Source organism: Callospermophilus lateralis, chromosome 1, assembly GCF_048772815.1.
Source record: "Callospermophilus lateralis isolate mCalLat2 chromosome 1, mCalLat2.hap1, whole genome shotgun sequence".
NCBI classification, from domain to species: domain Eukaryota; kingdom Metazoa; phylum Chordata; class Mammalia; order Rodentia; family Sciuridae; genus Callospermophilus; species Callospermophilus lateralis.
Genome location: NC_135305.1, coordinates 208,848,105 through 208,872,746, shown reverse-complemented (window position 1 = coordinate 208,872,746; position 24,642 = coordinate 208,848,105). Strand labels below are relative to the sequence as shown.

At 52.3% G+C, this 24,642-nt stretch overlaps 3 protein-coding genes across 3 annotated transcripts in view; all 3 read right to left on the bottom strand.

The window, feature by feature from the left end:
* Positions 1 to 7,833: 7,833 nt before the first annotated feature.
* Hapln4 (hyaluronan and proteoglycan link protein 4) lies at positions 7,834 to 12,433 on the bottom strand. Its single transcript, XM_076856850.2, has 6 exons — positions 12,423 to 12,433; positions 11,929 to 12,043; positions 11,030 to 11,147; positions 10,412 to 10,774; positions 8,467 to 8,802; positions 7,834 to 8,225 (listed from the first exon to the last, which is right to left on the bottom strand). Exons 1-6 carry the CDS (start codon positions 12,431 to 12,433, stop codon positions 7,834 to 7,836), a joined length of 1,335 nt encoding a protein of 444 aa, XP_076712965.2.
* An 896-nt stretch (positions 12,434 to 13,329) lies between these two features.
* On the bottom strand, positions 13,330 to 20,040 carry Tm6sf2 (transmembrane 6 superfamily member 2). Its single transcript, XM_076870212.1, has 10 exons — positions 19,842 to 20,040; positions 18,113 to 18,216; positions 17,424 to 17,521; positions 17,251 to 17,354; positions 16,784 to 16,866; positions 15,808 to 15,932; positions 15,568 to 15,669; positions 15,195 to 15,287; positions 14,492 to 14,611; positions 13,330 to 13,723 (listed from the first exon to the last, which is right to left on the bottom strand). Exons 1-10 carry the CDS (start codon positions 19,934 to 19,936, stop codon positions 13,517 to 13,519), a joined length of 1,131 nt encoding a protein of 376 aa, XP_076726327.1. The 5' UTR covers positions 19,937 to 20,040; the 3' UTR covers positions 13,330 to 13,516.
* A 3,177-nt stretch (positions 20,041 to 23,217) lies between these two features.
* The window catches only part of Sugp1 (SURP and G-patch domain containing 1), a 30,276-nt gene continuing 28,851 nt past the window's right edge, over positions 23,218 to 24,642 (bottom strand). Inside the window, exons 12-14 of the mRNA XM_076870203.2 lie at positions 24,369 to 24,514; positions 23,652 to 23,781; positions 23,218 to 23,367 (exon numbers count right to left, since the gene is read on the bottom strand). Of these exons, the coding sequence (XP_076726318.1) occupies positions 23,341 to 23,367; positions 23,652 to 23,781; positions 24,369 to 24,514 (303 nt within the window). The 3' untranslated portion in view covers positions 23,218 to 23,340. The remainder of the gene's footprint in view (positions 23,368 to 23,651; positions 23,782 to 24,368; positions 24,515 to 24,642) is intronic.

Genomic DNA, 24,642 nt, shown 5'->3' with positions numbered 1-24,642 from the left:
AAGCTACTCAGGAGGCCAAGGCAGGAGGATCACTTCAGCCCTAGAATTCCAGGCTCACTTGAGCAACATAACCAGATCATGTCTCCAAGAAAAAAATAAAAATAAAGTGACAACACACAATGCTGGCAAGGATGTGTGAAACAGGTGAGTGTCCATTAATGGCAGAGCATCAACTAATTCTATCTCGTAAGAAGTAGAGACCAATATAAAAACACAACTTTTTTTTTTTGAATTTTTTTAATATAATTTTTTAGTTTTCAGTGGACACAACATCTTTATTTGTATGTGGTGCTGAGGATCGAACCCGGGCCGCACGCATGCCAGGCGAGCCCGCTACTGCTTGAGCCACATCCCCAGCCCCATAAAAACACAACTTTGATTTCTTGAGCAAACAACTCCTGAGATGATCTTCCAGCCTTTGTGTGAGATGATGTGAATGCTTATTACTAACAACAACAACAAAAGAAGTGGTGGTACACATCTGTAATACTAGCTGCTCAGGAGTCTGAGGCAGGAAGATTGCAAGTTTGAGGTCAGCCTGGGCAACTCAGTGAGACTTGGTCTCAAAATAAAATAAGAGCAGGTGGTGTAGCTGAGTGGTAGAGCACTTGCCTGGTATGCACAAGGCCGTGGGTTCCATCCCCAGCATCACAAAAAGAAAGAGAGAGAGAGAGAGAGAGAGGGGAAGGAAGGAAGGGAAGGAAGGAAAGAAAGAAAGAGAATGGAGGAGGTCTTTATATGTTGACAGGAAACTATCTCAAAAATTTGTAGGGCGGAAATTGTGGCTCAGTGGTAGAGCACTTGCCTAGCACATGTGAGATACTGGGTTCGATCCTCAGCACCACTTAATAAATAAATAAAGTTATAAAAAATGTTTAAAAATAAAATATTTTAAAAACAAATTATATATTGGGCCAAGCAAGAAGCATGCCTATAATCTCAACAATTTAGAAGGCTGAGGCAAAAGGATCACAAGTTCAAGGCTAGCCTCAGCAACTTAGCAAGGCCTTAAGCAACTCAGCACTGTCTTGAAATAAAAACCAAAGGACTGGGGATGTAGCTCTATGGTAAAGTGTCCCTGGTTTTGTGTGTGTGTGTGTGTGTGTGAGAGAGAGAGAGAGAGAGAGAGAGAGAGAGAGAGAGAGAAAGAGAGGGGGAGAGAGAGAGAGAGAGAGAGAGAGAGAGAGAGAGAGAGAACATTAATGGTCATAGCAGCATTATTCACAGTAGCCCAAAGTGGGAACATTTCAAATATCCATCAACAAATGAATAAATAGAATGTGCTACTTACAGGGGTCCAGGATGTGACTCAATGGTAAAAGTGCTTGCCTAGCATGTGTGAGGCCCTGGGTTTGAGCCTCAAAACACACACACACACACACACACACACACACACGGAATATATAAACTGTGTTGCTTTCTGTTCCAGTTTCAAAATACCTGAAATAACCAATTTATGGGGAAAAAATATTTTGACTGGTGCCTTCAAGCCGATGGTCTCCTGGCCCTTGTGTTTGGGCTTGTGGAGGCACAGTAAGCACATCACGGCAAGGTGGAAGAGGTCACTCACCTCCCAGTGGTTTGGAAACAGAGAGACAGGAGGGGCCAGAGCCTGTCTCCTGCCAGGGCACGACCCCCAAAGACCTGACTTCCTTCCACTAGGTCCCTGCCTCTGTGGGGAGCCACTCCAAATGCACGCACCTTTAAGTCCTGATGCACCGCAGGGACCTGAAAGATCACTGCAGTCTGGCGCCATAGTGCCATGATCCGTCTTTTCTCTCCCTCGGGTTAGCCTTTTCCCAAGACCAACAAGGTGTGGCCCTAGGAGAAGGTGACACCCAGAGGGGTTGAGCTACGCTCATCTGTCACTTTGTAATCCTACCCCTTTGCCCTTTTTGGAATAGAATGCTCCGTGGAACCTCCCCTGTGTGTTCCCTATGTAAGAATAAAGAATTCTGGTGGCTCTCTCTCTTTCCACAGACCCCTAAGATCGGTGGGGGATGGGTCACAAGACCCAAAGAAAAAGGTATTTCTCTGTCTCTGTGTGGTTATTTCATGCAGCCCAATTCACCCGGAGTGACCCAGAGTGTTTAGTCATGAGATGTGACATACCTCCTCAATGTCCCAGCACCTCCTCACAAGGTCACAGGCTGGGGACCAGGCACATGGGCCTTGTGGGATATATCCAACCATAGCGCATACCAGGAAACATTACTCATAAGGAGAAATGAAGTGTTGATCTGTGCTAGCATGTGGACCAACCTTGAAAATATTATGCAGAATGAAAGGAGCCAGAAACAAAAGACCATATGTTGCATGATTCCATTAATAGGCAGACCATGGAGACAGAGAGCAGATGAGCAGTTACCAAGCGGTGGAGGAATGAGGAGAAGCTGCTTAATGGGTAAGGGGGTTTCTTTGAAAATATCTTGGATCTAGGTAGAAATAGATGGCTGCACAATACATAAACATCCTAACTTCTTGTCAATCAATCACTTCAATTTTTTTTTCCAGTTTTGGGGATGGAAACCAGAGCCTTGAACAGGCTAGGCAAGCAATCTGTCACTGAGCCACATTGCCAATCCCTGAATTGTTCACTTTAAAATGTTATTTATTTATTTTTTTAAAACTTGAGACAGAGTCTTCCTCTGTTGCTGAGACTGACCTTGAACTCATAATCCTCCTGCTTTAGTCCTCCACCCTCAGAGCTGAGATTATAGGCATGCATTACCACTCCTGGATTAAAATGATTAACTTTATATTATGTTCTTATGTTATTTTATTATATCAACATAATTTTGTGTTTTTGTATGTGGTGCTGGGGATCGAACCCGGGCTGCACGCATGCCAGGCGAGCGCGCTACCGCTTGAGCCACATCCCCAGCCCTGTATTGATGTTTTTATGTCATTATATTGATGTAATTTTATGTTGCTATGTTTTTCTGTTAAAATGGTGAGTTTTATGTATATTTTGCCACAACAGAAGAAAGTATGTGTTGCACACTATCACATGTAAAAATGGGGAAAAGAAATGATACAGTCAGCTCTCAATACCCAAAGTTTCAACTAACTGAAGACTGAAAATATTTGGAGCAGCCACACATGGTGGTGCACACCTGTAATCCCAGTGGCTCTAGAGGCTGAGGCAGGAGGATTGCAAGTTCAAAGCCAGCCTCAGCAATTTAGCGAGGCCCTAAGAAACTTAGCAACACCCTGTCTCCAAATACAATATAAAAATTGCTGGGGGTGCTGGGTTTGTAGTTTAGTGGTTCAGCGCTTGCCTACCATGTGTGAGGCACTGGATTCAATCCTCAGCACCATAAAAATACATACATACATTTATACATAAAAATAAATAAGTAAAATAAAGTTTAAAAATTGGCTGAGGATATGGCTCAGTGGTTAAGGACCCTGGGTTCAATTCCTAGTACCAAAAAGAGGAAAAAAAGAAAATATTTGTGGCAAAAATTGTGTCATAGTGGCCGGGCATGGTGACGCACTCCTGTAATCTCAGAGGCTCGGGAGGCAGAGGCAAGAGAATCTCAAGTTCAAAGCCAGTCTCAGTCAGCAATGGTGAGACACTACACAACTCAGGAAGACCCTGTCTCTAAATAAAATACAAAATAGGGCTAGGATGTGGCCCAGTAGGATGTGGCCCCTGAGTTCAATCCCCCATACCCCCCAAAATTGTATCATACTAAGTATGTATAGACTTTTTAAAAAAATATTTATTATTTTTTAGTTATAGGTGGACACAATATCTTTATTTTATTCTTTATGTGGTGCTAAGGCTCAAACCCAGTGCCTCATTGCATGCTAGTGCTCTACCTCTGAGCCCCAACTTTATTTTTGTCATGGTTCCCTAAAAACTCAGTATAACTGTTTTCATGTCATTTACATTGTATTCAGTATTATAAGTCATGTAGAGCTGTTTTTAAATTACATGAGAGACTATGTAGGTTCTATGCAAATTATGCTATTTCGTATAAAGAACTTGAGCGTCTTCAGATTTGGGGATCCATAGGGAGTCCTGGAACCAATCCCCTGAGAATACCAAGGGTTGGCTGTGTATGCATGGTTGTTTGATTGCTGGAATGAGCATAAACATTTGGGAAGGACATGCAACAAACTTCAGATGTCTCTAGGATATGAACTGGGAAGTAGAGAACAGGAGAGAGATATTTCTGAATATCTGGTTTCGGGAAGGTTTCTATTCAGGATGCCATTTCTTAGAGGGGTCTTGAGACCTGCGCCTTAACATCATAGAAACCCCTGCAGAAGGAAGGTTCCCTGTGCCCATTCAGTCCATCAAAATCCCTGGGACTGGGGTTGGGGTTGTGGCTCAGCAGTAGAGTGCTCATCTACTGGGTTCGATCCTCAGCACCACATAAATAAAATAAAGGTATTGTGTCCAACTACAATTAAAACAAAATATTTTTTTAAAAAATTCCCCGGGGCGGGGGGGGCTGGAGTTGTAGCTCAGCGGTAGAGCGGTTGCCTCATATGTGTGAGGCACTGGGTTCAATTCCTAGCACCACATATAAATAAGCAAATAAAATAAAAATTTCATCAACAACTAAAAAAATATTTAAAAAAAAATTCCCTGGGACTAAGTTATGGCTTGCACAGGTCCATGCCCCCACTCCTAGACCAATCAGGGTTGCCCAAATGATGAGTCATAGCATTCATTGGCCAAGCCCAAAGAAAATGAAGTCAGCCACTTGCAACTTTCTTGGAATGAGAAGGAAATTTACATACTCAAGGGAAGCTCCAATACCTGAATGGGAGAAGGGACACCAATAGCAATGAGGCATAAAAGCAGACCAAACCCCATGCACTCATCTTTGGAAACGTGCCCCTTACCAGTACCTAACTGCGGGAAGCTAAGGCCCAGCTGGAACCCCTAGCCACCTAATCAAGTTGCTGGACCCTTACTTAAGATGAGTGGTTGGGGTGGGGCTGGGGCACAGTGCTAGAGTGCTTGCCTAGCAGGTGTGAGGCACTGGGTTTGATCCTCAGCACCCCTTAAACAAATAAAATAAAGAGATATTGTGTCCATCTACAACTATATATATATATATTTAAGATGAGGGATCTGTGTCTTCAGAAGGTCTGAGGATGTGTTAGATGGACCACCCCAAATCAGGATTTTTACACTTTTGTTTTACTTCTGGCTTTGCCTTTGCCCTAGAAATTTTCCAGGCTTCTCTGAGCCCTTCCCTGCCCCCTACTCCTATGCCTGGGAAACTTTGCAACTTTATTGCCTTCCTGGGACTGGAACGTAAATCAGCTTCAACATTTAATGCCCTGGGTATTATCAAAGACCATCAGGGCAGTTAAGAAGCCGCAGACCTGTGTCGGCGGGTGGCTCGGGGAAGAGGAAGAGCATGTGGACAGGGAAGGAAAGGGAAGGGAGAGATGTCTTCTGCCACATGGATCAAACCCAGTGCCTGAACCCAGTGCCAGAACTGAAAACCAAGCTCCTCCAGCCTGGAAACAGTTTGATGATCAAAGAGCATTTCTGAAGCAATTACTCACCAGCTGCTTCATTTTCTCATTCATCAAAAGAAACAGATTTATTGAACCCCTGCTGTATGCTTTTGCACTGGAGGGATTTTAGAACAACCCTGGTATATAGAAGGAAACAGGCTTCGAGGGGTTTTGTCACTTGGTCACACAGTGAACAAGAAGATGATGTGGGATTCGACCACAAGTCCACCTGGCTCCAAAACTCAGAGATGGGTTTCCTAGAGATGGAAGTGACAGTAAGAAGCTCCCCAAGTGGGATGCCAGGGTCATTCTAGGCAGGCTCAGAGCTGGAGTATCCCATAATGGGGTGGCCTTGTCCATGGATCGTCTCCAGGACCTGGCTCTCAGCACTGGGGAGTCTGGCTGATCTCTTAGCACAAATCACCCCTTAGAACCTGGTGGATTTTGAGGTTTAAGAAACATTCCACCCTCCTGGATCTTTAAGGAGGGAAATGTGGGCAGGGGTCAGGAAGGAGTGCAAACTGGGTGAGAATGGGGATGGAGTCTCAGAACAAAAGGGTAGCTCAGTGCTTGCACAGCTCATAGGGCCAGGGCATTCCACAGCCTCAGTTTCCTCCTCTGTACGGCGGAAATCAAAAGCCCGGTGTTGCAAGGGTGTCTCATGCACAGCTGCTGCCTGGCATATAGTTAGCGTGGGAACGGAGGGTGAACAGCAATTCCAGAAGTTCAGCCCTCTCTGGGCCTGGGCCTATCTGGTGAAGGGGCAATCATGGGGCCCCTGTTGGAACATGGGAGGAGCCTCAGTGGGAGGAACCCAGGGCATCCCATCCAAGGTGAGAAGTTCCTGAGAGGTGGGAGGTCAGTTGTCATAGAGACCACATTGATAGTCTCTATGGTGACAGCTTGATGGGGCAGGACCCTGTTGTGGAGGGAAAGCCTAGGGGGACAGGTGTTCTGTTACCTCAGACACCAGAGTTTGGTCTCCATGACAACAGCTGTGAGGTCCAAGCTGCCTTGGAGTGGAGCTCAGAGGGCCATAAGGAGCAGGGTGCAGCCTGGAAAGAGGCAGCCTGTTTCTATGGTGAGAGCTAGAGAACCAAATTTGCGACAGCCCAGGGACAATTAGGGGGAGGGTGGTCTCCATGGTGGTTGGTTAGGGTGAGTACAGTCTGAAGTAGAATTGTAGGTCTCTGGGGTGCAGGCCAGTGAGATGAGAAATGTGTTGTATCCATGGTTACAGCTGGAGGAGGGAGGCACCATCTCCATAGGTGTAAGTGACTGAAGTGTGACTTTAGATGACAGGTATAAGTTGGACTGATGGATCTGCTTGGTGACAGTGGGAACCTAGACAGTTGGTTTCCATAAAAAATAACAAGAATCTTTGGTGACAGCCCATTAGGGGTCTGGGGTGGGTTGTGAGATGGGTTTTGTCTCCCTCCAGAGAAATATCTGAGGGATGGGGCATGGCCACCACTCAGGGTATATTGACAGTCACAGTGATGACAGATGAGAGTGTTCTTCCATGACACTGGAGAGGTGGGACTGTCCTCCACAGTAACCTAGGAACATGGCCTGTTTACCCTAGAAACTTTAGGGGGTTCTCAGGGGACAAGGAGAGAATGGAAATATCCAATCTCAGAGTCACAGTGGGGGAGAGGAAATGCCTGAGCCCATAGTGCCCATGTGTCCCTGGAGCATGGTCACCTGGGGAACCCTGAGGTTTCTTTTTTCTCTCCAGTGAGGGAGCAGGGATCTGGTATACAGATGACCTCAAAGGACCAGTTTTCAGTCTCCAGGGAAATGCTGAGAATGTGTGGCCAGTCTTCAGATAATCCCGGGGGTCCAGCCTCCAGGCAACCAAGGGGGCCATCCGTTTGTTTCCAGGAGGCCAAAGAGGGATGGCCAGTCTCCAGGAAACCGTGGGTTCTGTTGGCCTCCCAGTTTCCTCAGGGAGTGTGGCACTTCTCCTGATGTAAGTTGCGGAAAGGGAAAATCCACTGTCCAGGAAAGGAGCGTTTGGCTAATCTCTGGAGGACTGGCCAGTCTCAAGGGGCCCGAGGGGCGTGGTTAGTTTCGAAGAGACCACAGGGAATGTGGCCAGTCTCCAGGAGACCTCAAGGGGTATGGTTAATGTCCAAGGACCGCAAGAGGCCTGGTCAGACTGCAGGGAACCGCAGGGCTGTGTCCACTGTCCAGGGAACCTCAAGGGGGTGTGGTCCATCTCCAGGGACCTCAAGGGGGAAAACCCATCTTCAGGGACTTCAGGGGCGTCTCCAGTGTCCGGGGGACATCAGGGCACTCGGCCATTCGCCAAGTCCCCCCAATCACCCGCTCTCCTGGGTCCTAGACACGCAGCGGGGTCCAGGCAGCTGGGTCTCGTGCACCTCCAGCCCAGCCACCGCCGCCGGCCCAGCCCCAGCCCCAGCCCCCGGGAGCGGGATCTGGTGCGCCCGGGGCACGGTAGCAGTAAACGCCAAAGAGGCGTCTGGAGGCATCTGGGAAGCCTAGGCTGCGCACGCCAGGCCGGAGACCCCCGCAGCGCGCACGCGGGTTCACGATGGGGTAGCGCGCGCTGCCGTCGGCCAGCCAGCCCGCGGTGCAGCGGTCCAGCAATTGCAGCTTCCACGCGGCGAACAGCTGGCCCACCTTGGCCACTGATGCACCGCGCGCCGCACATGCACGCGCTGCTCCGGCGAAAGGCACAGGCCGCAACGGCTTCAGGAAGAACACGCGTCCTATGGGGGTGACATAGGAGGTGGAATGTTAGGACCGTTCCAGGGTCTTCGCCTGGGGTTCAGGATCCCACCCTCCTGCAGCTGAGGACTCCAGGGACATTCCCTGTATCCAGGGACCCCAGCCTCCGCCTGGGCAATGTTGGTGCCAGGTGGCCTTTGACTGTCGCGGGACAGGGGTACTCTAGTTGCCACAGCGGAGGGCTGGATAGTGACGAGATTGCTTGGGGCGGAGCCTACGCACCGGGGAGGTTGGACGTGAAGCAGAAGGCGTCATAGCGTTCCTCAGCGTTATGCCGATAACCGTAGTTGCGCACGCCGCCGCCGTTGGCTCCGCCACCCGCCCTGGCGTTCCCGGCCCCGTTCAGGCCGCCGCAGGGTTCCCGAGGCTGGCTCACCGGGTACTGCACGGAGCCGTCGCGCAACCAGCCTGCGTTGCACCAGTCCAGGCCATCGCGCCAGGCCGCGTGCAGCTGCTCGGCAGACGCCAGGATACCGTCCTGCTCGGCACACGCACGCTGTGCCTCCGCGAAAGTCAGCTTGTAGCGGCCTCCACGGGGGTGATAGGGGAAGACCACGCCTAGGGGAGGGCACAGGGATTCAGCCAGGGTCCCCTAACACTGCCCATCCACCTGACATCTCAGATGCCCTGTGACTATTTTACCTGAACCTTCAAGTTCATTCCTCTCTAGCCTCAGATCCGATCCCACCACACCTTTCCCCAGCTCACATCCATTATGGCTCCTTCAACCTTAAGTTTTGGATTTATTTGACCCTCCCCCGAACGTACTTAATTGTGTCTGTTTCTCTTCCACCGCTGGAGACCGTTTCTCATGATTTTAATACCCTTTTCCACCTGTCAAACTCATAGTCTTCAGTCAAAAGCCAACTCCCCAATCCTTCTCTATTGGGTCTTATATGTCTCTGACATCCCACAGGCATTGAGTCCTTCCCACTGGTCTATTCCTAAACCCACAGATCTAGGAATGTCTGTATCCACTGCAGGATTCCCTAAGACTGGGAGCGCCTAGAAGATTGACCCAGGGTGAAACCCCCATTTGATTCACCAGCATTGTCCAAGACAGTACCCATTAATTTCCCTTCCCCCTTCAGTTCTTATGAACCGGTTCCTCATTGGACTCACAATCAATGCAGCTCAAAAGTGCTTTGTGTTTGCTCCGGTCTTGGATGAGTTGAATACTTTAAGCAAACCCATAGGGCAGACAGGGGCCAGGGAGAAGACCTGGAGCCTGACAAGAGATTGAATCTGAACTCTGCCGCTCATAAGCATGTGCACTGGGCAAGGCTCTATCTAACCTCGCTGAGCCGATGGCCCATCTGCTGGTAATAGCTGTCACCCTTGGGGTTTGGGGAAAATTAAATGAGAGACTCCAGAGAGCTCTTCAACTAAGTGGCTGGCACACAGAATGCCTAATAAAGGAGAGCTGCTGCTACTGTTGGGATTTGTTATTATTAGAAAGTTCTGCAAGTGGGGGTCCCTGAAATCTCTCCTAGAATCTTCTAGGATTCTAGTGGTCTGAATCAAGCAAACAGGTGTGTGTGTGTGGGGGGGAATTCTTCAGATATAAACTCTATCGCTCAGCTCCATGGTCAGCCAATCAGAGTGGCCCATCTCTTAGACGCAGAGATTGGCTCACAGATAGGCACATGATTCAAGGTGGTCCAATGAGAAACAACTCTGAGACTCTAGCTGAGTCTTCCAGGAAATCCCTTGCTAAGCAGTGAGGGTAGAAGCCCGGCATTAGGATTGGGGTTCCTTTGGGTTTCATAACAGGAAAACTACCCAGCAAAGCCCATTCAGGAAGCAGAGACGAGAGATGAATTTCTGACATAGTACCAATACTTGGATCTCACTGTACCTGAACCTTAACTATCCCAGGATTCTCAGTGTCCTCCCTATTGACACTTCTTAACTGAATTATTCTTTCTGGGGGAACTCTTGGGTCAGGTAGCATCCCTGGCTTCTCCCCACTAGCTGTCAGTATCACTCCTATTCCAAGTATAGCAACCTAAAATGTCTCAAATCGCCCTCATCAGAACCATTGCTCTAACCCAACAAAATCTCCAAATTTCTTCAAATCAACTTGATTTGAATTCTGTCCCTTGCAATCTCCCATTCTCTCCTCCCTTAGTAGTAAGCTCCATCCTGTCCATGTGCTGCTGGTCACCTTCCAGGTCCAGCTTGACCATGCCAGCGTCGTCTTCCAGCTCATTGGTGACCTCGCACTCGTAGCGCCCATAGTCCTGCAGGGTGACATTTCGGAGGACCAGGGAGGCATCCCCTGGCCCGTCGTTCTGCAGCTCTGCCCGCCCGCGGTAGCTGCCGAATGCCCGGTGCTGAGGACCCAGTGCCACGAAGACGTCGGCGAAGGCCAAAGGATCCACCACCTTTGTCCACTTGAGGCGGACGCCATCGTGGCCGTGAGCAGCTGCCTCGTAGTGATAGCGGCAGGGCAAGACGATGGTGCCACCCCGGTGGCTTACCACTTGCCCAGGTGCCGTCTGCACCACCACTGAGCCCGACTCACCTTCTGTAGGGCAACCAAGCAAGGTTCAGAGAGGAGGGGTCTAGGAGCGGGGCCGGGGGTGTAGGAAGAAGACGTGGGTGAGCGTCAGGGGATCAGAAAGGTAAAGGGGCTCAGGGAGGGGGCAGGGGCTCCGGTGGGGGGATGGGGGTACCGTGGCTGTCAGGAAGCGCTACCCTGCGGCCGCGTCTGCGCAGCCGGGTGATCACTCTTGGCCATAGCTCCTCAGGGGCAAGACCCGCTTCCGCGGCCCGGACTCACCCAGCACGTGCACGACCTTCTTCCGGCCGCGCTGCGCCTCCACCGAGGCGGTTAGCAGCAGTATCCCCCAAACCGCGGCCGGGAGCACGCCCCGCCCAAGGGCCGCCGGAGCGCACACCTGGGGACACAAGGTGCTCAAGCCAGCTTCGAGCAGCCTTTGCCTTTTAGAGGACTGTCTGCCATCCCCGCGAGGACTTCTCAAATGCCCAGGCCCCTACTCCGGCCGGGGTCCCAGAGGACTCCCCCAAGGGGAGTGTTGGGAGGCTCCCTCCCCTGCACCCTGGCTCCTGAGCTAAGCCCAAGCCCCTGGACTCATTCTCCCTTAGACCTGCCCCAGCACCCCGCCTGACCCCCTACCCCAACTCAGGTGGCTCGGAACCCCGCCTCCTCCTCTCTGGGGCCGGGCTCTGGAGTGGGGAGGGGAGGAGCTGGAGCCGCGGTAGCAAGGTTATCCGTGCGCCAGGAGACTGCAGCAAACCGGGCCGGGACGGGAGCGCGGGGGGTGGGGTGGCTGGAGACACAGGGAACGACACGGGGCTGGGGGCTGGGGAGAACAGGGACAGAAAGAACCGAGAGAGTGACGGAGACAGACATGGAGGAAGAAAAAGAGAAGAGACCACGAGAGGCGCAGAGACAGAGATGAGGAAGGAGAGACATGGGTGGGGGAGAGACAGAAAAAGAGACAGGGAGAACATCACCACCCACCCCGGAAAAAGGGGAGAGAAAGGTAGAAGGAGGCACAGAGGGGAGCAGAAAAAGGGACAGATACAAGAGGGTGAAAGAGAACAGAGAGACTGGGAAGAGAAATACTGAAGGGACAGAATCGGACACAGAAGCCCAGAAACCGGGGATCAGGGACACACTACCAGCCTGGGACCTGCTCCGGTGGCCGCACTCACCATCCTGCCCGCGCGGCCCCAGCCGAGCGGCCCCTGCGCGTCCGGACTGCGCGCTCCCCGCACACCAGGGAAGGACTGGGCAGGTCCCGCAGGGCGGCGCAATCCCGGAGTCTGCCTGAAAGGGGAGGAGGGAGGCCGGAGGGCGGGGGGGTTGTTAAAGGCGACGCAGCTGCGCGTCTTGGTGGAAAAGTGGGCCTGGGCATTGGCTGAGGAAGGACTGCTCTTCGTAATGAGTGCGTAGCCACGTCCCTGCCCTGTCCCTCAAACTCTTGAGCTTCTTTCTGTTTAGTCATCTTTAAAATGGAATGGGACCCCAAAGAAGTCCGGGATCTTTCATCCATGCCTTGGCAAGAGTTGGTGAGTGACTTGGTTAAGGGGCTTGACCTACAGGCCTCAGTTTGCCCATCTGCCCTTTAGGTGACCATCCTGGAGTGGTGAAAGCCCCACAATAATCACATACTAGCGACAGGTTAGAGTCCAACTCTGCTCCTCACTGTGGGACCATGGAGGAGACCTTGGCCTCTCTGTTTCCATCTCTGGGAAATGGCAATTTAGTTCTTTAAAGATCCAATAGCTCTACACACACATGCGCGCGCGCGCTCGCGCACACACACACACACACACACACACACACACACACACACTAGGTACCTGGTAGTACAGGTAGGGGCAAGGAGCAAGGGACTCTGATCAAGTCCCTGATTCCCTTGAGTTTAAGTCAGAGGCCTCAGCCTGGCCCTTGACTCAATTTAAAAAATGACAAACCAAGAAATGGTAAGTCCTCCCTGCAACCTCTTGGCTGCCTCTCTGATTTGTTCCCCCTAAAATGAGACCAAACCTACTATATAGAAGCAATTATAGATTCTGTGGTCTCACCTGGTGGGGCCCAGTCCCCAGCTCAGTTGTGCCCAAGACATATGACCTAGGACAAGGACCTTCACATCCTACATCCTCTGTTTCCCCATATGGAATATGGGTGAAATCCAGCATGTAATACTTGATATGGTATACAGTTGGCTTAGTAATGGTGCCACATTATAATTCATATTATAATTTATTGGCAGAGCAGTGAATTTTTCTCCTGATTGTGACATCAGGAAGGTCTCTTATCCATTGTGAGCCTCAGTTTTCCCCATCTGGAAGTTGGAGCTGTGCACACCAACCAGAGGCAGACTTCTGTTATCCTGCTGCCTCGGGTTTTGGACAGCCACAATGGCAGTGAGGATTGAGTTCCCTGTGGGGTCCAAGAAAAGGGTTCCTTGCCCTGGCACCCTGAAACACTCAGAGACTGACGTTTTAGACACCAAAAGGGTATTTATTAAAAGGATTCATGTGGCGGGGTGATGGGTAACTTCTGGGACAGCAGAAGGCTCCTCTGGGGGAAAGAGATTGATGGTTGAGTGAGGCTCTCTTTGTAAGAACACCTGGCTATTAGTCTCCCCCTCCCACCCCTTGGCCTGAAACCACCATAGCTAGTACTGAAGATCCCCAGAGGTGTGTCTCCTGCTGGTAAAAACAGGTAACCACCCTTCCCAGGGCAGGGCTGGCTGTGCATGTAAACAGAGTCTCGGGGAGCCCCACAGCCCTCTCATTGCTGCTTCTTGTGGGCCAGGGCATCTGGGGGTGGTGGGTCCAAGAAGAAGGCTGGCCAGCGCAGGCAGCGGTAGGCCAGCAGATGAGGGCCCAGAGCATACAGTAGATTGCACAGGAAGACGCAGGCCCAGGCATCCTCTGGCACACGGTAGGTGAAGGGTGTGCGCAGGTGCATGGAAGCGCCCATGTGTGAGAACTGTGCCTGGTGACCAGACAGGAAGGATGGATGTCAGGGACCAGAAGGGGACAGAAGTCCCAGCATGCTGGGGTCGTACAGAAGATAGGCAGAGCCCAGAGGGTCCCTGTCCTCATGTTGTTGATAGCCGATCCAGTCCAGCTCCTCCTCCTAGTCTTCCCTATCCTTGACAGCTGCTTTTGACCCAAATCTTGTCAATTCTAACCCCGTGGAAATCTTTTTGGGTCTTCCTGCCCTGGCCTGGGGCCAGGTATTTCTTTTCAGAAATAGGGCCCCATTCTGATTAGGCCCTCCATTGCTCAAACACCTCCCATGGCTCCCAGTCATCCTCAGCACCAGTTCCCAAAGCCAGAGTTCAGTCTTCAGCATCTATCTGCCAGTTTCTCTTCCTCCTGCCTTTACCTACATGATGGCCCTGCTAAATTATTGTCCTCCTCTGTACCTGTCCTTATGTTGCTCCCATTTCTGAAATGCACTTCCCTTCCTGGAAACCCGTTCTCTTTCATCAAAACCCAGCTCCTGTGCTTTCCTTCCAACCCCTCTCAGTCCCTGTCTTTCCTCCTTTCTAGCTCTGACCCCAGTGGGCTGGGAGTATCTGTGTTTTGGCTCTTTCTCCCCCAGACTAGTGAATTCCTAGGTACTGGGCCTGGGACCTCTTGGTGCCCATAATCATGTTGCCCAGGTTGAGCACAGAAGCAGCTGATGGGTAAGCAGAAACCGCCTTCCCTGCATGCCTGTCCACCCACCACCACCCATCATCCACCTCTCCCTCACCTGGCCAATGGCTCCAGCAAACACCAAGGCCCAGTCAGGCAGCCAGGAGCAACCGGGGAAGGTGAGGGCATAGGTGGCCAGGCCGTAGAAGGGCAGAACGTAGAACATATACATCAGCATCTGGGGGTAACAGGGGCACAGCCTATGAGATGAGCTTGGTCTCCTGAGACCCCAGACATGGGGCATCTGAAGAGAGATCTGGACAGCCTCAGATCCCACCCAGGATGGGGCTCCCTGTACCCCCCACTCCTGTGCAAAGTGATCCTCTTTCCCCCACCACCTGTATATACCAAGCTTACTCCTCTATCTACAAAAGTGGCATGTGATCCTGGCCAATCCTAACACTCCAGTCAAATGGTTATAATGATTCATAAGGGGTGGGCATATCCCAGCCTGTCTGAGACCATGCACTTAAGTTTTGGGGTAATAATGGATCATATTCCTCTGGGGTGGCTGACTAGGGTGGATGGAAGCCTAGAGCTGCCTGTGCCACCCCACAGAGAGCCATGCCAGGGAAGCAGAGCCTGGAGACAGTTATCCTTGAGTTCCTGGATCCAGCCATACCTGAAAACCATATCTGTTATTTTTTTGATAAGACAACACATCCCATATGTGTTTCTGTCAATTTAACTTGTGCTTCTGGCTCTGGCTTCCAAGAGATTCAGGCAGGATAATGGCCCTCTCCTCCCACCCGCCCTCTCACCTGCACCTTTGGATAGGCCACGGGATCCCGCAGGTAAGGCTCATACTGATAGATGTAAACAAAGCAGGCATCCGTGGGGCAGTCAAGCACCACCTAGGGCAGACAGAGGGACCATTCCACGGACTTCAAGTGTCCCTCAAGCAGGAAGCCTCCCATACCAACAATGCTCAAGCAGGTCCATATCCCTAGCTCTGGCTCTCTCCCAGAGGAAAGAGGAGTGAACACTCAGGTCAGGCTTGAAGAAGAACTTCCTTAGATAATTGGACAGAATAGCAACAGTTTTTCTGCACCAGTAAAGGAACACATATGAGGAGGTGAACCAGGAAGGGAGGCCAGAGGCAGGAAATGGGGAGGCTGGCCAGGGCAAACTCACCAGGCCCCGGAAAAGGGTGAAAAATGCGGCAAGGAAGAGGTATACGACCAGGGCCAGGTCAGCAGGGCGCTGCAGAAGGCCCTTTCTTTGCTCTTCCTGCACCTGCCCCAGGGGAGAGAATTGGAGACAGCATGAAAGAAGGTGATTCTTTCAAGGAGACAGTCTTTGATTAAAAGGAAATCACATGTGGGGACCTTCAGGCAGGCTGGGACAAGGCCTGCCTGGGAGCGAGGCGCTCACCATGTTGGGCGTACAGCAGGTTAGTGCCCGAGACTGGCTGAAGACCCTCCTGCCAGCCCAGCACGGCACCAGCAGGTAGAGGATGGCAAGGAAGAAGGCGGGTCTAAGCTCTGAGCTGTATTTGCCTGCCACAGCGGAGGAGAGAGGAAGCCAGTCAGCAAGGGTCTCCCAGACCTGGCTGGGCCCATTAGTTGAGCCATGCCAGAGCATGGATGGACTTCTGTGTGTGTGTGTGTGGGGGGTGTAACTGGGACTAAATTTGGGGCACGGGGTCACTGAGCCGCATACCAGCCCTATTTTGTATTTGATTTAGAGACAGGGTCTCACTAAGTTGCTCAGTGCCTTGCTTTTGCTGAGGCTGGCTTTGAACTCATGATCCTCCTGTCTCAGTCTCCCGAGCCGCTGGGATTACAGGCGTGCACCACTGAACCCGGTTCTGGATGAACTTCTTGGTTCACAAATGCTAATCTCACTCAAGCTCCAACACCCTCCATGATTCCTTGCATCCATCAGATGATGTCCCCTTTCCTCAGCCTGGCCTGCCTCCGTTTACCCTCTGGATACAGATCCTACATTCCGACCATCCTTTCCTTCCCATGAATACACCTTGGGTGTTGTCCTTGTTGGGTCTTTGTCAGGACATACCAACATCTGGACTATCATCTCTGCTCTACATCCCAAGATCTACTTACAAAGCTTCCACTCTGTCACTCTGTCTCCCTAAAAATTTCCTTTCTGTGTCAAAGCATTTTGGCCAAACCCCCGGAGTCTGGAGGTCAGGGACCAGTAGCCTGGGGAGGAAGCAGAATTAATTTGGGCTCCAAGAGGAATCTGGTAGGCTCTTCTACGGTCAGGCATAAGGAAGGAAGGGGCCTCTGTGAACACTGGGAAGTGGTGGAGGATCCAACACAGGGGCTTCCAGGTGAAGGGCACTAACCCAGCCAAATTTTGTAATTCCCCAAAACTGAGTCCTTACCAAGAATGTTTCCTGGGAGGAACACCAGGATGCTCATGGCGAAGGAACCCAGCCAGTAGAGTCCAAGATTCCGGTATCTCTTTCTGGGAAGGAGTGGGAGTGAGTAGCGGGTACCTGGTCCCTGGTTTCAGAGCCTCAGTCAGGGTCCAGAGACCATTCTGGGCTTCCCAACTCCAGGTCTCTCTGTTTTGCCCAGAATAGAAGGAATAACAGGGAGTTGAATAGGGGCCTGAACTGTCTGCCACTCTGTCAAAGGGGCAAGGTGGATACAAGGCAAGAATCACCACCACCACTCACACCTGATGACATTCTCTGGAACCTTCTCTTCCCCATCCCTGGCTGCAGCCCTAGAGAGGTTTCTGATTCCCACTTGCGAGGAACTTCTGGTTCCACCCTGACTTGGGACCCCACCTGAGGACACAGTTTCTCTTTCAGGGCCCAGGAACCACCCGGCCTGCCCCCTGCACCTTTTATGGATGGCACCTGCCATGGCCAGGTAGAGGAGGTAGTGAACCGTGCCATCCCAGTAGCAGATGAAGATTCCATGCGATGTGCGCAGGTATGGATCACCCTGTGGGGACAGGTGAAGGGCTCAAACAAGAGGTGGGGCATGGGACACCCCTGGCCCCCCTCCACGTACCTCCTTGGTGTAGAACTCCATGAAGCCCACCACGTAGCCATCTTCCTGGAGAGCGATGATGAGGTCCACCACGGAGGTGAAGGCAAAAATTGCAAAGACTGCGGGGAAGAGTGAGTGGGCGGGGCCAGTGTGGGTGGGGATTTTATAATGGGCGTGGTCAATGCTACGTGTGGGCGGGGCTAGGGCCAATAGGTCCGGGTTTGGGCTTGGGCAGGTTTAGGTCAGCCATAAAATAGAGGCTTGAAGTAGCAGGTCAGGAATGAGGTTCCAGTCAAGGGCTCCAGGCCCAGTTCCTGTTCCCGGCCCACACACAGGTGCCGGACCACAAGCCTGCCTCATTCTGCATGTCAGGCAGAGACACAGCCCCACCTTGGGGTCCCCAATTTTATGGGAGCTGCAGCATCCCTGCCCTCAGGAGATCTAGGAGTAATGGGGAGGCACAGAATTTCAGGGGCTCCCAATCTGATGGGGGAGAGACAATCCCTTCTCTCAGGCGTTCCAAGTCTGAAGGAGGAAGCTTTTTGAGGTTCGGCAATCTAATGAAGGTTTCCCAGTGTCTTTGAGGTCACTAGTCTAATGGGAGCCCATCAAAGGCCTCCAGGGTGATGGAAGAGGTCCTTCAATGGCCCCAAGTCCATGGAGGCCCTGGTCCAGAGAGTCCTCTCCTTCACAATCACCCAGGGACTCACCAGCATAGAGCGGATCATAGGAGATCTCACCACCAGTCAAGACGTAGATGGCCACAAAGAGCAGACCCAGGATCAAGGCGCTCATCAATGCCACCCACAGGGGGCTGAGGAGAGGGAAACTGAGTCAGGGAAGCCAGGCTCATTGCTGAGGTCTCACCCCACCCTCCCCAGTGGGGAAAAGGTAGACTCCAGGAAGCACTGGGTGATGAGACTGAAGCACCTGCATCAGCAGACTCTTGCTCTGGCTGTTCCCCACTTATAGAAACTGCTTCCTGAAGTATCTTGTCTCTCTCTCTCTCTCTCCCCCTCCCTCCCTGATGCTGGCTTCAAACTTGGGACCTTCTTGCCTCAGTCTCCCGAGTAACTGGGATTACAGGCCTGTACCACCAAGTCTGGCCTGATGTCTCTTTTCTGCTTGGCAAACTCCTTCTCATTCTTCATGGTCAGTCTAAATTGCTCCTTCTCCAGGAAGTCCTCCCTGACTACCAAGTAAGGATCACTGTCTAACTTGAACTAGGAACAGAGGGGATATCCACAAACCCCTTTTGTTTGTACAATTTTTCCATCATTTGTGGATGTGTGTTCAATCAATTCAATTTGTTCAGTCAATCATTCAATAACACCAAGCCTCTCTGTGGCCAGGCTCAACTCCTACTCGGGAGGGTTCTAGTGTTCTGTAGACCTCTACACCGAAGACTCCAACCCCTCCCAGTTGAAGTCCAAATGCCTCCATTCATTCCACTCTATCCCTGCCCAGATCTGCCCAAGGCGAGTGATAAGGCAGTGATAAGGTTATGTAGATAGCGCAAGGCAGGTCTCTGGGCAAACCAAGGTCCAGAGATGGTGAGAGATCTGTCCAGGGTCACACAGCAAAACTCTGAACATCAATTCGCCAAACCATCCAGGTCTCTATCTTCTTTGAACCCCTCTATCTCCTAGGATCTCCTGACCCTATCTATCAACAATGACAACTATAGTAATTGGATGAGACCACAACAGGGTCCTAGCACACAACTTGCAAACTTTACCCACAACAATGGGGTGAGATCTAAGATTTTGCCATCACAGAGATGAAAAAACTGAGGTTCGAAAGGCAAGTTGTTTCACCCAGGGTCCCAGGAGATAGAGACAGATTACTTGTACCCAGGGAGTCAGACCCATCCTAAAGATTCTATCTATCCCACGGTTTGTGATGAATTGGGTTTGGGAATGTGAAAGGCTTGCTGGACCCTCAGAGACAGAGTCTCTGCATGTCAGTCTAAGGACAGGATGCGCAGGACATGAACAAAAAGAAAGTCTTTGGCCTGCACTGAGGCATGGAGCAGGTGTGTGTGGCAGCAAGAGCTGGGTCATCAGGCCTTATCTGGGGCAATACTTTGACCCTTGGCGACTTTAGAACCTGTGCTAGATGCATCCCTGGAAATACCCCCAGAAACCTTTCAAAACCCTGCGTGTGTGGGGTTCGGATCTTTGGCATCCCTTCTCCTCAGACCCCAAACATCCCAGAGAGTCCCTACTCCAGCCTCCAGCAAGGAGGGAAGGGAACTTCCGGTTGGAGGGGGTAATTCTGGCCCAGCCCCCATCCCTCCCGGTTCCGAGCTGCACCGGGGCGCGGGGCGCGGGGCTGCGGGAGCCAAGCCCGCGGCCCACGCATCCTCCCCCCAGCCCCCTCCGGTCCTCCTCGCCCGCTTCCGCCCGGTGTTCCCCGGGAGGCACTCCCCGCACGCACTGCGAGAGCGCTGAGACGTGGTTGAGCACGTAGGACACCGGGAGGGCGCCGAGCGACAGAGCCGCAATCTTGCCGGCCAGCGGCGGGATGTCCATAGCGGCGGCGCCGCGACCCGGGTCGATCCTGGCGTGTCCTCCAGGGCGTCTCGGCTCCTCAGTGGCAGCGCGTCTAGGCCGGGGGTTGCCAGGGACCCGCCCCGCACAAAGGTCGCCCCCCGCGGCGTCCGGGGCAGGCAGCGCTTTCCCCGGGAGCCTCCGAGGCCCCGCCCCCTGCCGCTACCCCGCCCCTTCGCCCGTCGGTCTCTGAACCCCCCACCCCGGTCTGACCCTGGGCGGTCCCGGCTGTCCAGCCTTAGTTTCCCTTTTATCAAAGACTGGAACACAGCACTTCGAGACATTTCTGCTCTGAGTTCAGGGCGGCCACTTCGTTTTAAGGGAATTCATTCTCCAGGCGTCTGTCAGTAGTTCGGGTTGAGCTGGGGTGAGGTGCACTTCTGCCATCTTTGTCCCAACACTGGCGTCCCAATCTCGACCTGGAAGGGGGTCCTTTTGTTGTTGTTTGCGATACTGGGAATGGGACCAGGGCCTCAAGCATACTTAACAAAGGCTCTACCACTGAGCTCCATTCCCAGTCCTAAGGGGTCCTTTTTAAGGCCCCATATACCTCAGACCATCCCCACCCCCATTCCAGGATCAAGTGAGTATCGCCTGTGTTGCACTGAGGAATCCCCTCAACCAGTGCACTTGGATTTGAGTGTTCAGTGGCCACAAATTTAAACGTGTCCAGTTATGAAGTTTTGATTGGGACCTGTCTGAATGCAGGCAAACATGGGTTGGGTCCTTCCAGTAGGCAAAGGATTTAAGAAGCAGATGCTGAAATCAGAAAGTCCAGGTGGGGCCAGTTCGGGGAAGTGTTCCTGGCAGGGAGAGTGAGGGTTCCAGCGTGGAGCTGATCATCTGGAAGGAAGCCAGAGAGGCTGAGGGAGGAAAGTGGGAAAGGTGGAGTGTGGGTTTTAGAGGCAGCTGTGAGGGAGGAAGCAGGGAGCTAACTGGCTGTGGGAAGGTTTTGAACAGCTAGAGGGGGCTGGGCAGGGCCAGGGGGATATGAAGTAGGGAGAACTGGAACACGGAGGGCCATAGTTTGAGGTCAGGAAAATTAGGCAGTCTTCTGTTTCTGTAACTCCCTCCAACTGGTCTGAGGTTCTGGCCCATGTGGAGTACTTGTGGCTATTGGAAATAGCATGGAGAGATGTGTCTGCCTGAGTCTTGCCTCCAAGAAGCCCACAGCTCCTCCCCTGGACAGCCAGGCCCCTTCTCCATGCTGCCCACTGGCTTTGTGCCAACCAGAGCCAAGGTGTCTAAGCAAGGCTACCAGTCTGATTCAGCGTCCCTCCCCAGGTGCCCATTGTGCATGGGGTGAAGTTCAGCTTTCCCAGGGCTACTTTCCCAATTCTAGCAGTGCAGACACTCCACAGGCCTGTCTGCTGTCTGCCAGATGGACCCTAAGTTTTCACCTCCCTCTCCAGGCTGAGGATCTAACCCAGAGCCTTGGGCACACTGAGCAAGTGCTCTGCCATTGAGCCTAAGCCCATGTTCTTACCTCTTAAGGCAGGTGCCAGCAACTCCTACTCAAGGCTGCCCTTCACCCTACCCTACTTCTCCCCTTGCAGAGCCAGGAGTGTCTGTGCCCAGTTGTCTCAGAGACTGACCTTGCACCCTATGTACCTGCACACGCGAACAGCGTTTGGAGGCCTCTCTCCTTTCTTGCCTGAGGGTAAAGTCCATGCCCTCACCTGGCAAACCTCCAGGTTACTGAACTCAATGGAGAGGTGACTTGGGTGACAGGGTGTGTAGAACTAAGCCCCAAGGTCCTGTCTTCTGAATTTTTGGCTGCTGAGAGGTACACCTGTGCTTGGGGCTCTGGCCAGCTGCCTTCTGGGCAGCCCCCATAAACAAACACCTTGGCTACGCCCACCAGTGTCACACCCAACTCAAAGATGGGAAACAGGATGGTGTTTCACACCAGACTCAGCTCTGCTATTGCCTCTGAGACTTTGCCAGTCCCTCGGCCTCCTGAAGTACACTTCACAGAAGCCCCTGGCTCCTCTTGGTATCCATTTTTCCCTTTTGTGGTGCCAGGGATGGAATCCAGCGTCTTACATATGCTAGGCAAAGGCTGTCATTCAGCCACACCCCCAGCCCTTATTAGCTTTTGCAGCCCTCAATAAGCAGCTATAACTGATACCACCTTGCCCCAATAGACCAGCTGCCTGGGGGCAGCTCTCCATCTGGTTCTCAATTAGTGCTCAGTATTTGCTGAATGACTGGCCACAGCTGACCCAGGAAGCCAACTCCAGCTTGAGTTCATGGAGCCTGAGAAGAGGAATCCCTCTACCCTACAGGTGTTGGGTCACCACCAGGTAGCTGGATGTGTGGGGGAAGATGGGAGAGATCCCCAGGCTATGGCCTACTACATGTGGTCTGCAGACTTGTAGAACTGGTAAGAATGCAGATTCCTGGGTCCCCCATGCAACCTGGGACTGAGCAGCTGCAGCCAAAGATCCCTAAGTGGTTTCTGCACGACATGAGATGCCAGCTCTGGGGATGTCTTGGCACACACTTTGGCCTGGGCTACCCTCCTGCCTTAAAACTTCCTGCTCCAAAGCCCCATCCTGTGACTGATGCAATAGCATGCGTCCAACCACCAGTTGTCTCCAAATGAACTAGGGTCAGGGACTTGTATGTCCATCACACTAGTGGAACCAGTAGTTGGAATAGCCAGGGTTGCAGCTTATCACCAGTAGTGGTTTGCTGTGTGTGCTGGGCCCTGCCAGCACCTCCTGCCAGGAAGTGAAGGCTAGACAGGTCCTGCCTAAAGACCCTGTCCTCCTCTAACTTCCTAAAACAGTGCTAGGCTGAAAGGTCCCAAACACACATCCTTGGGCCTAGGCGTGGCCAGGTGTCAACCAAGTGCCCCTCCCTGCAGTCTGCTGCAGAAGAGCAGCCTTCTCTGTCACCTTACAGTGAGAGCTAGGGTCCTCCCCTCAGTTGCAACCCAAGCTTAGGGGGAACAGACCACAGGGACAGATAAGGGATTAGGTGGTGCTCTGAGATTCCTCAGATACTAGGGGGCTTTTGAGAAATTGTCTTGCCAGATTACAAGTTTGAGGCCAGCCTCAACAACTTAGTGAGACCCTTGACAACTTAAACCATGTCTCAATACAAAATACAAGGAAAAAAAAAGTCTAGAGAGGTAACTTAGTGGTAAAGTGTCTCTGGGTTCAGAGAACAAGTTCTGCCTCCATCTGCCTGACCTAGCCCACTGCTAAGCAACAGGAAAGGGTTCCACAATGGCAGGGACCAGGCTGCTACGGCGGGTGAGCACTGGGACTTTAATAAATGGCACAACACTCGGTAGGGATGGGCAGAAATGCAGGCCAGCACATCCCACAGCCCAGGGACTGTTGTTCAGAAAGTAGACTTGTGTTTCTCCAGAATATTCAGTAGTAAGGCCTTCTGGGGTTGTTCTGTGGGAAGCCAAAAAGATAAAAGGGGGAGGGGTTAATGCAAAGGACACAGAGCAGTTCCTCTATCCAGGGGCAGCTGAATTCAAATCCTCCAGTGGGAAGGGCAAGCTCTAAGTAGAGGAGGGAGTTCGAATGCAGGTTGAGAGCTAGAGGTTTCTGGCCTAGCTTGCAAAGGAATTGGAGGGACCTTTCTGTTGCCATCCAGCCACCCCCCTGGAGTCTACCGTGAGAAATCAGGACAGCTCAGGAAGAAGCAAGTGATAGGGGAACAAGGGTGCACACACCAGAGGATTGGGCCGGAAGCGGTAGGCCAACATCATCCTCTTGCGAAAGGCCTCATATTCATCGTCCTCCTTGGAGAGCTCAGCTGGCCGGTCAATGCCAAAACCGGCACCATCTACCGTGGTAGTGCCCCTGCAGAGAGGTAATGGGCTAGTGTGAGCAGGTACTTGGGCTGGTGCCAGTGGAAAGAGGGACAGAGAGGCCTGGCTTGCCTGGGCTCAACAACTGCACTTTCAGGCACTCATAGTGGGCTTCTGGGCTAAGGACATCTGTGCAGGGACAAGCCTACACTAGCTGAAAAGGGAGGCATAAAGGTGGTCCAGTCCCCAGAGTCCTGCAAGGAAAGGAGTACCCACAGTGTAGGTTATATCACAGCTCTAGGGATGACCAGGAAGCTATTCAAGGACAGTACTGAGAGGCCAGCCTTAAGACTGGTGCAACAGTGCAGGGGACGCCTAAAGCAAGGGTCACATCAGAAGGTTTCCCACTTTCTGGGACGGGTTTCTAGCTTGCAGAGAATATAAACAAGACCAGCAATCCTAGGAGGGCTTGACCCATCTGTACCTTCACAAAGGGACCTGGGGGAGGAAGAAGTCCCCAGAATTGGGAGAGGGACAGACCTCCAAACCTCCCTGCATCACTAGCTTGTGCGTGGCAAGCTATGTGCAGTGGGGTGGGAGCAGGCAGTGGGGCTCCGGAGGGTGCATCCCACTACTCACTTGTTCACTGGGTTCTTGATGCCCTGGCCCTCTGTGCCCAGTCCCTCGCCCTCCTTCCAGCCCATCTTCATCAGCATCTGGTAACCGATGTTCTCCACAGTCAGCTTGAACTCCTTGTACTCTGAGTAGTCAGGTTCTCGACCCTCCTGCAGGGTGAGGTAGTGGGAGTCACAAACGAGGGCCATAGCCACACCTGGGCCTCAGTGGCACACAGATATGCCCCCTGCCTTTGGGCTCACTGATGCTGGAACCACCCACTCATCTGCCTCCTCCC

What these genes read in the sequence shown, in the direction of transcription:
- Hapln4 (XM_076856850.2), bottom strand. An exon ending in GGGGCCGCGCGGGCAGGATG is followed by an intron (nt 11,148 to 11,928) that starts GTGAGTGCGGCC and finishes TTGTGTCCCCAG; the next exon opens with GTGTGCGCTCCGGCGGCCCT. An exon ending in CTTCACGTCCAACCTCCCCG is followed by an intron (nt 8,226 to 8,466) that starts GTGCGTAGGCTC and finishes TCACCCCCATAG; the next exon opens with GACGCGTGTTCTTCCTGAAG.
- Tm6sf2 (XM_076870212.1), bottom strand. Translation starts at nt 19,936, where the DNA reads ATGGACATCCCGCCGCTGGCCGGCAAGATTGCGGCTCTGTCGCTCGGC. An exon ending in CCTGCTGTACGCCCAACATG is followed by an intron (nt 15,670 to 15,807) that starts GTGAGCGCCTCG and finishes CCCCTGGGGCAG; the next exon opens with GTGCAGGAAGAGCAAAGAAA. An exon ending in TGGCCTATCCAAAGGTGCAG is followed by an intron (nt 14,612 to 15,194) that starts GTGAGAGGGCGG and finishes TGTTACCCCCAG; the next exon opens with ATGCTGATGTATATGTTCTA.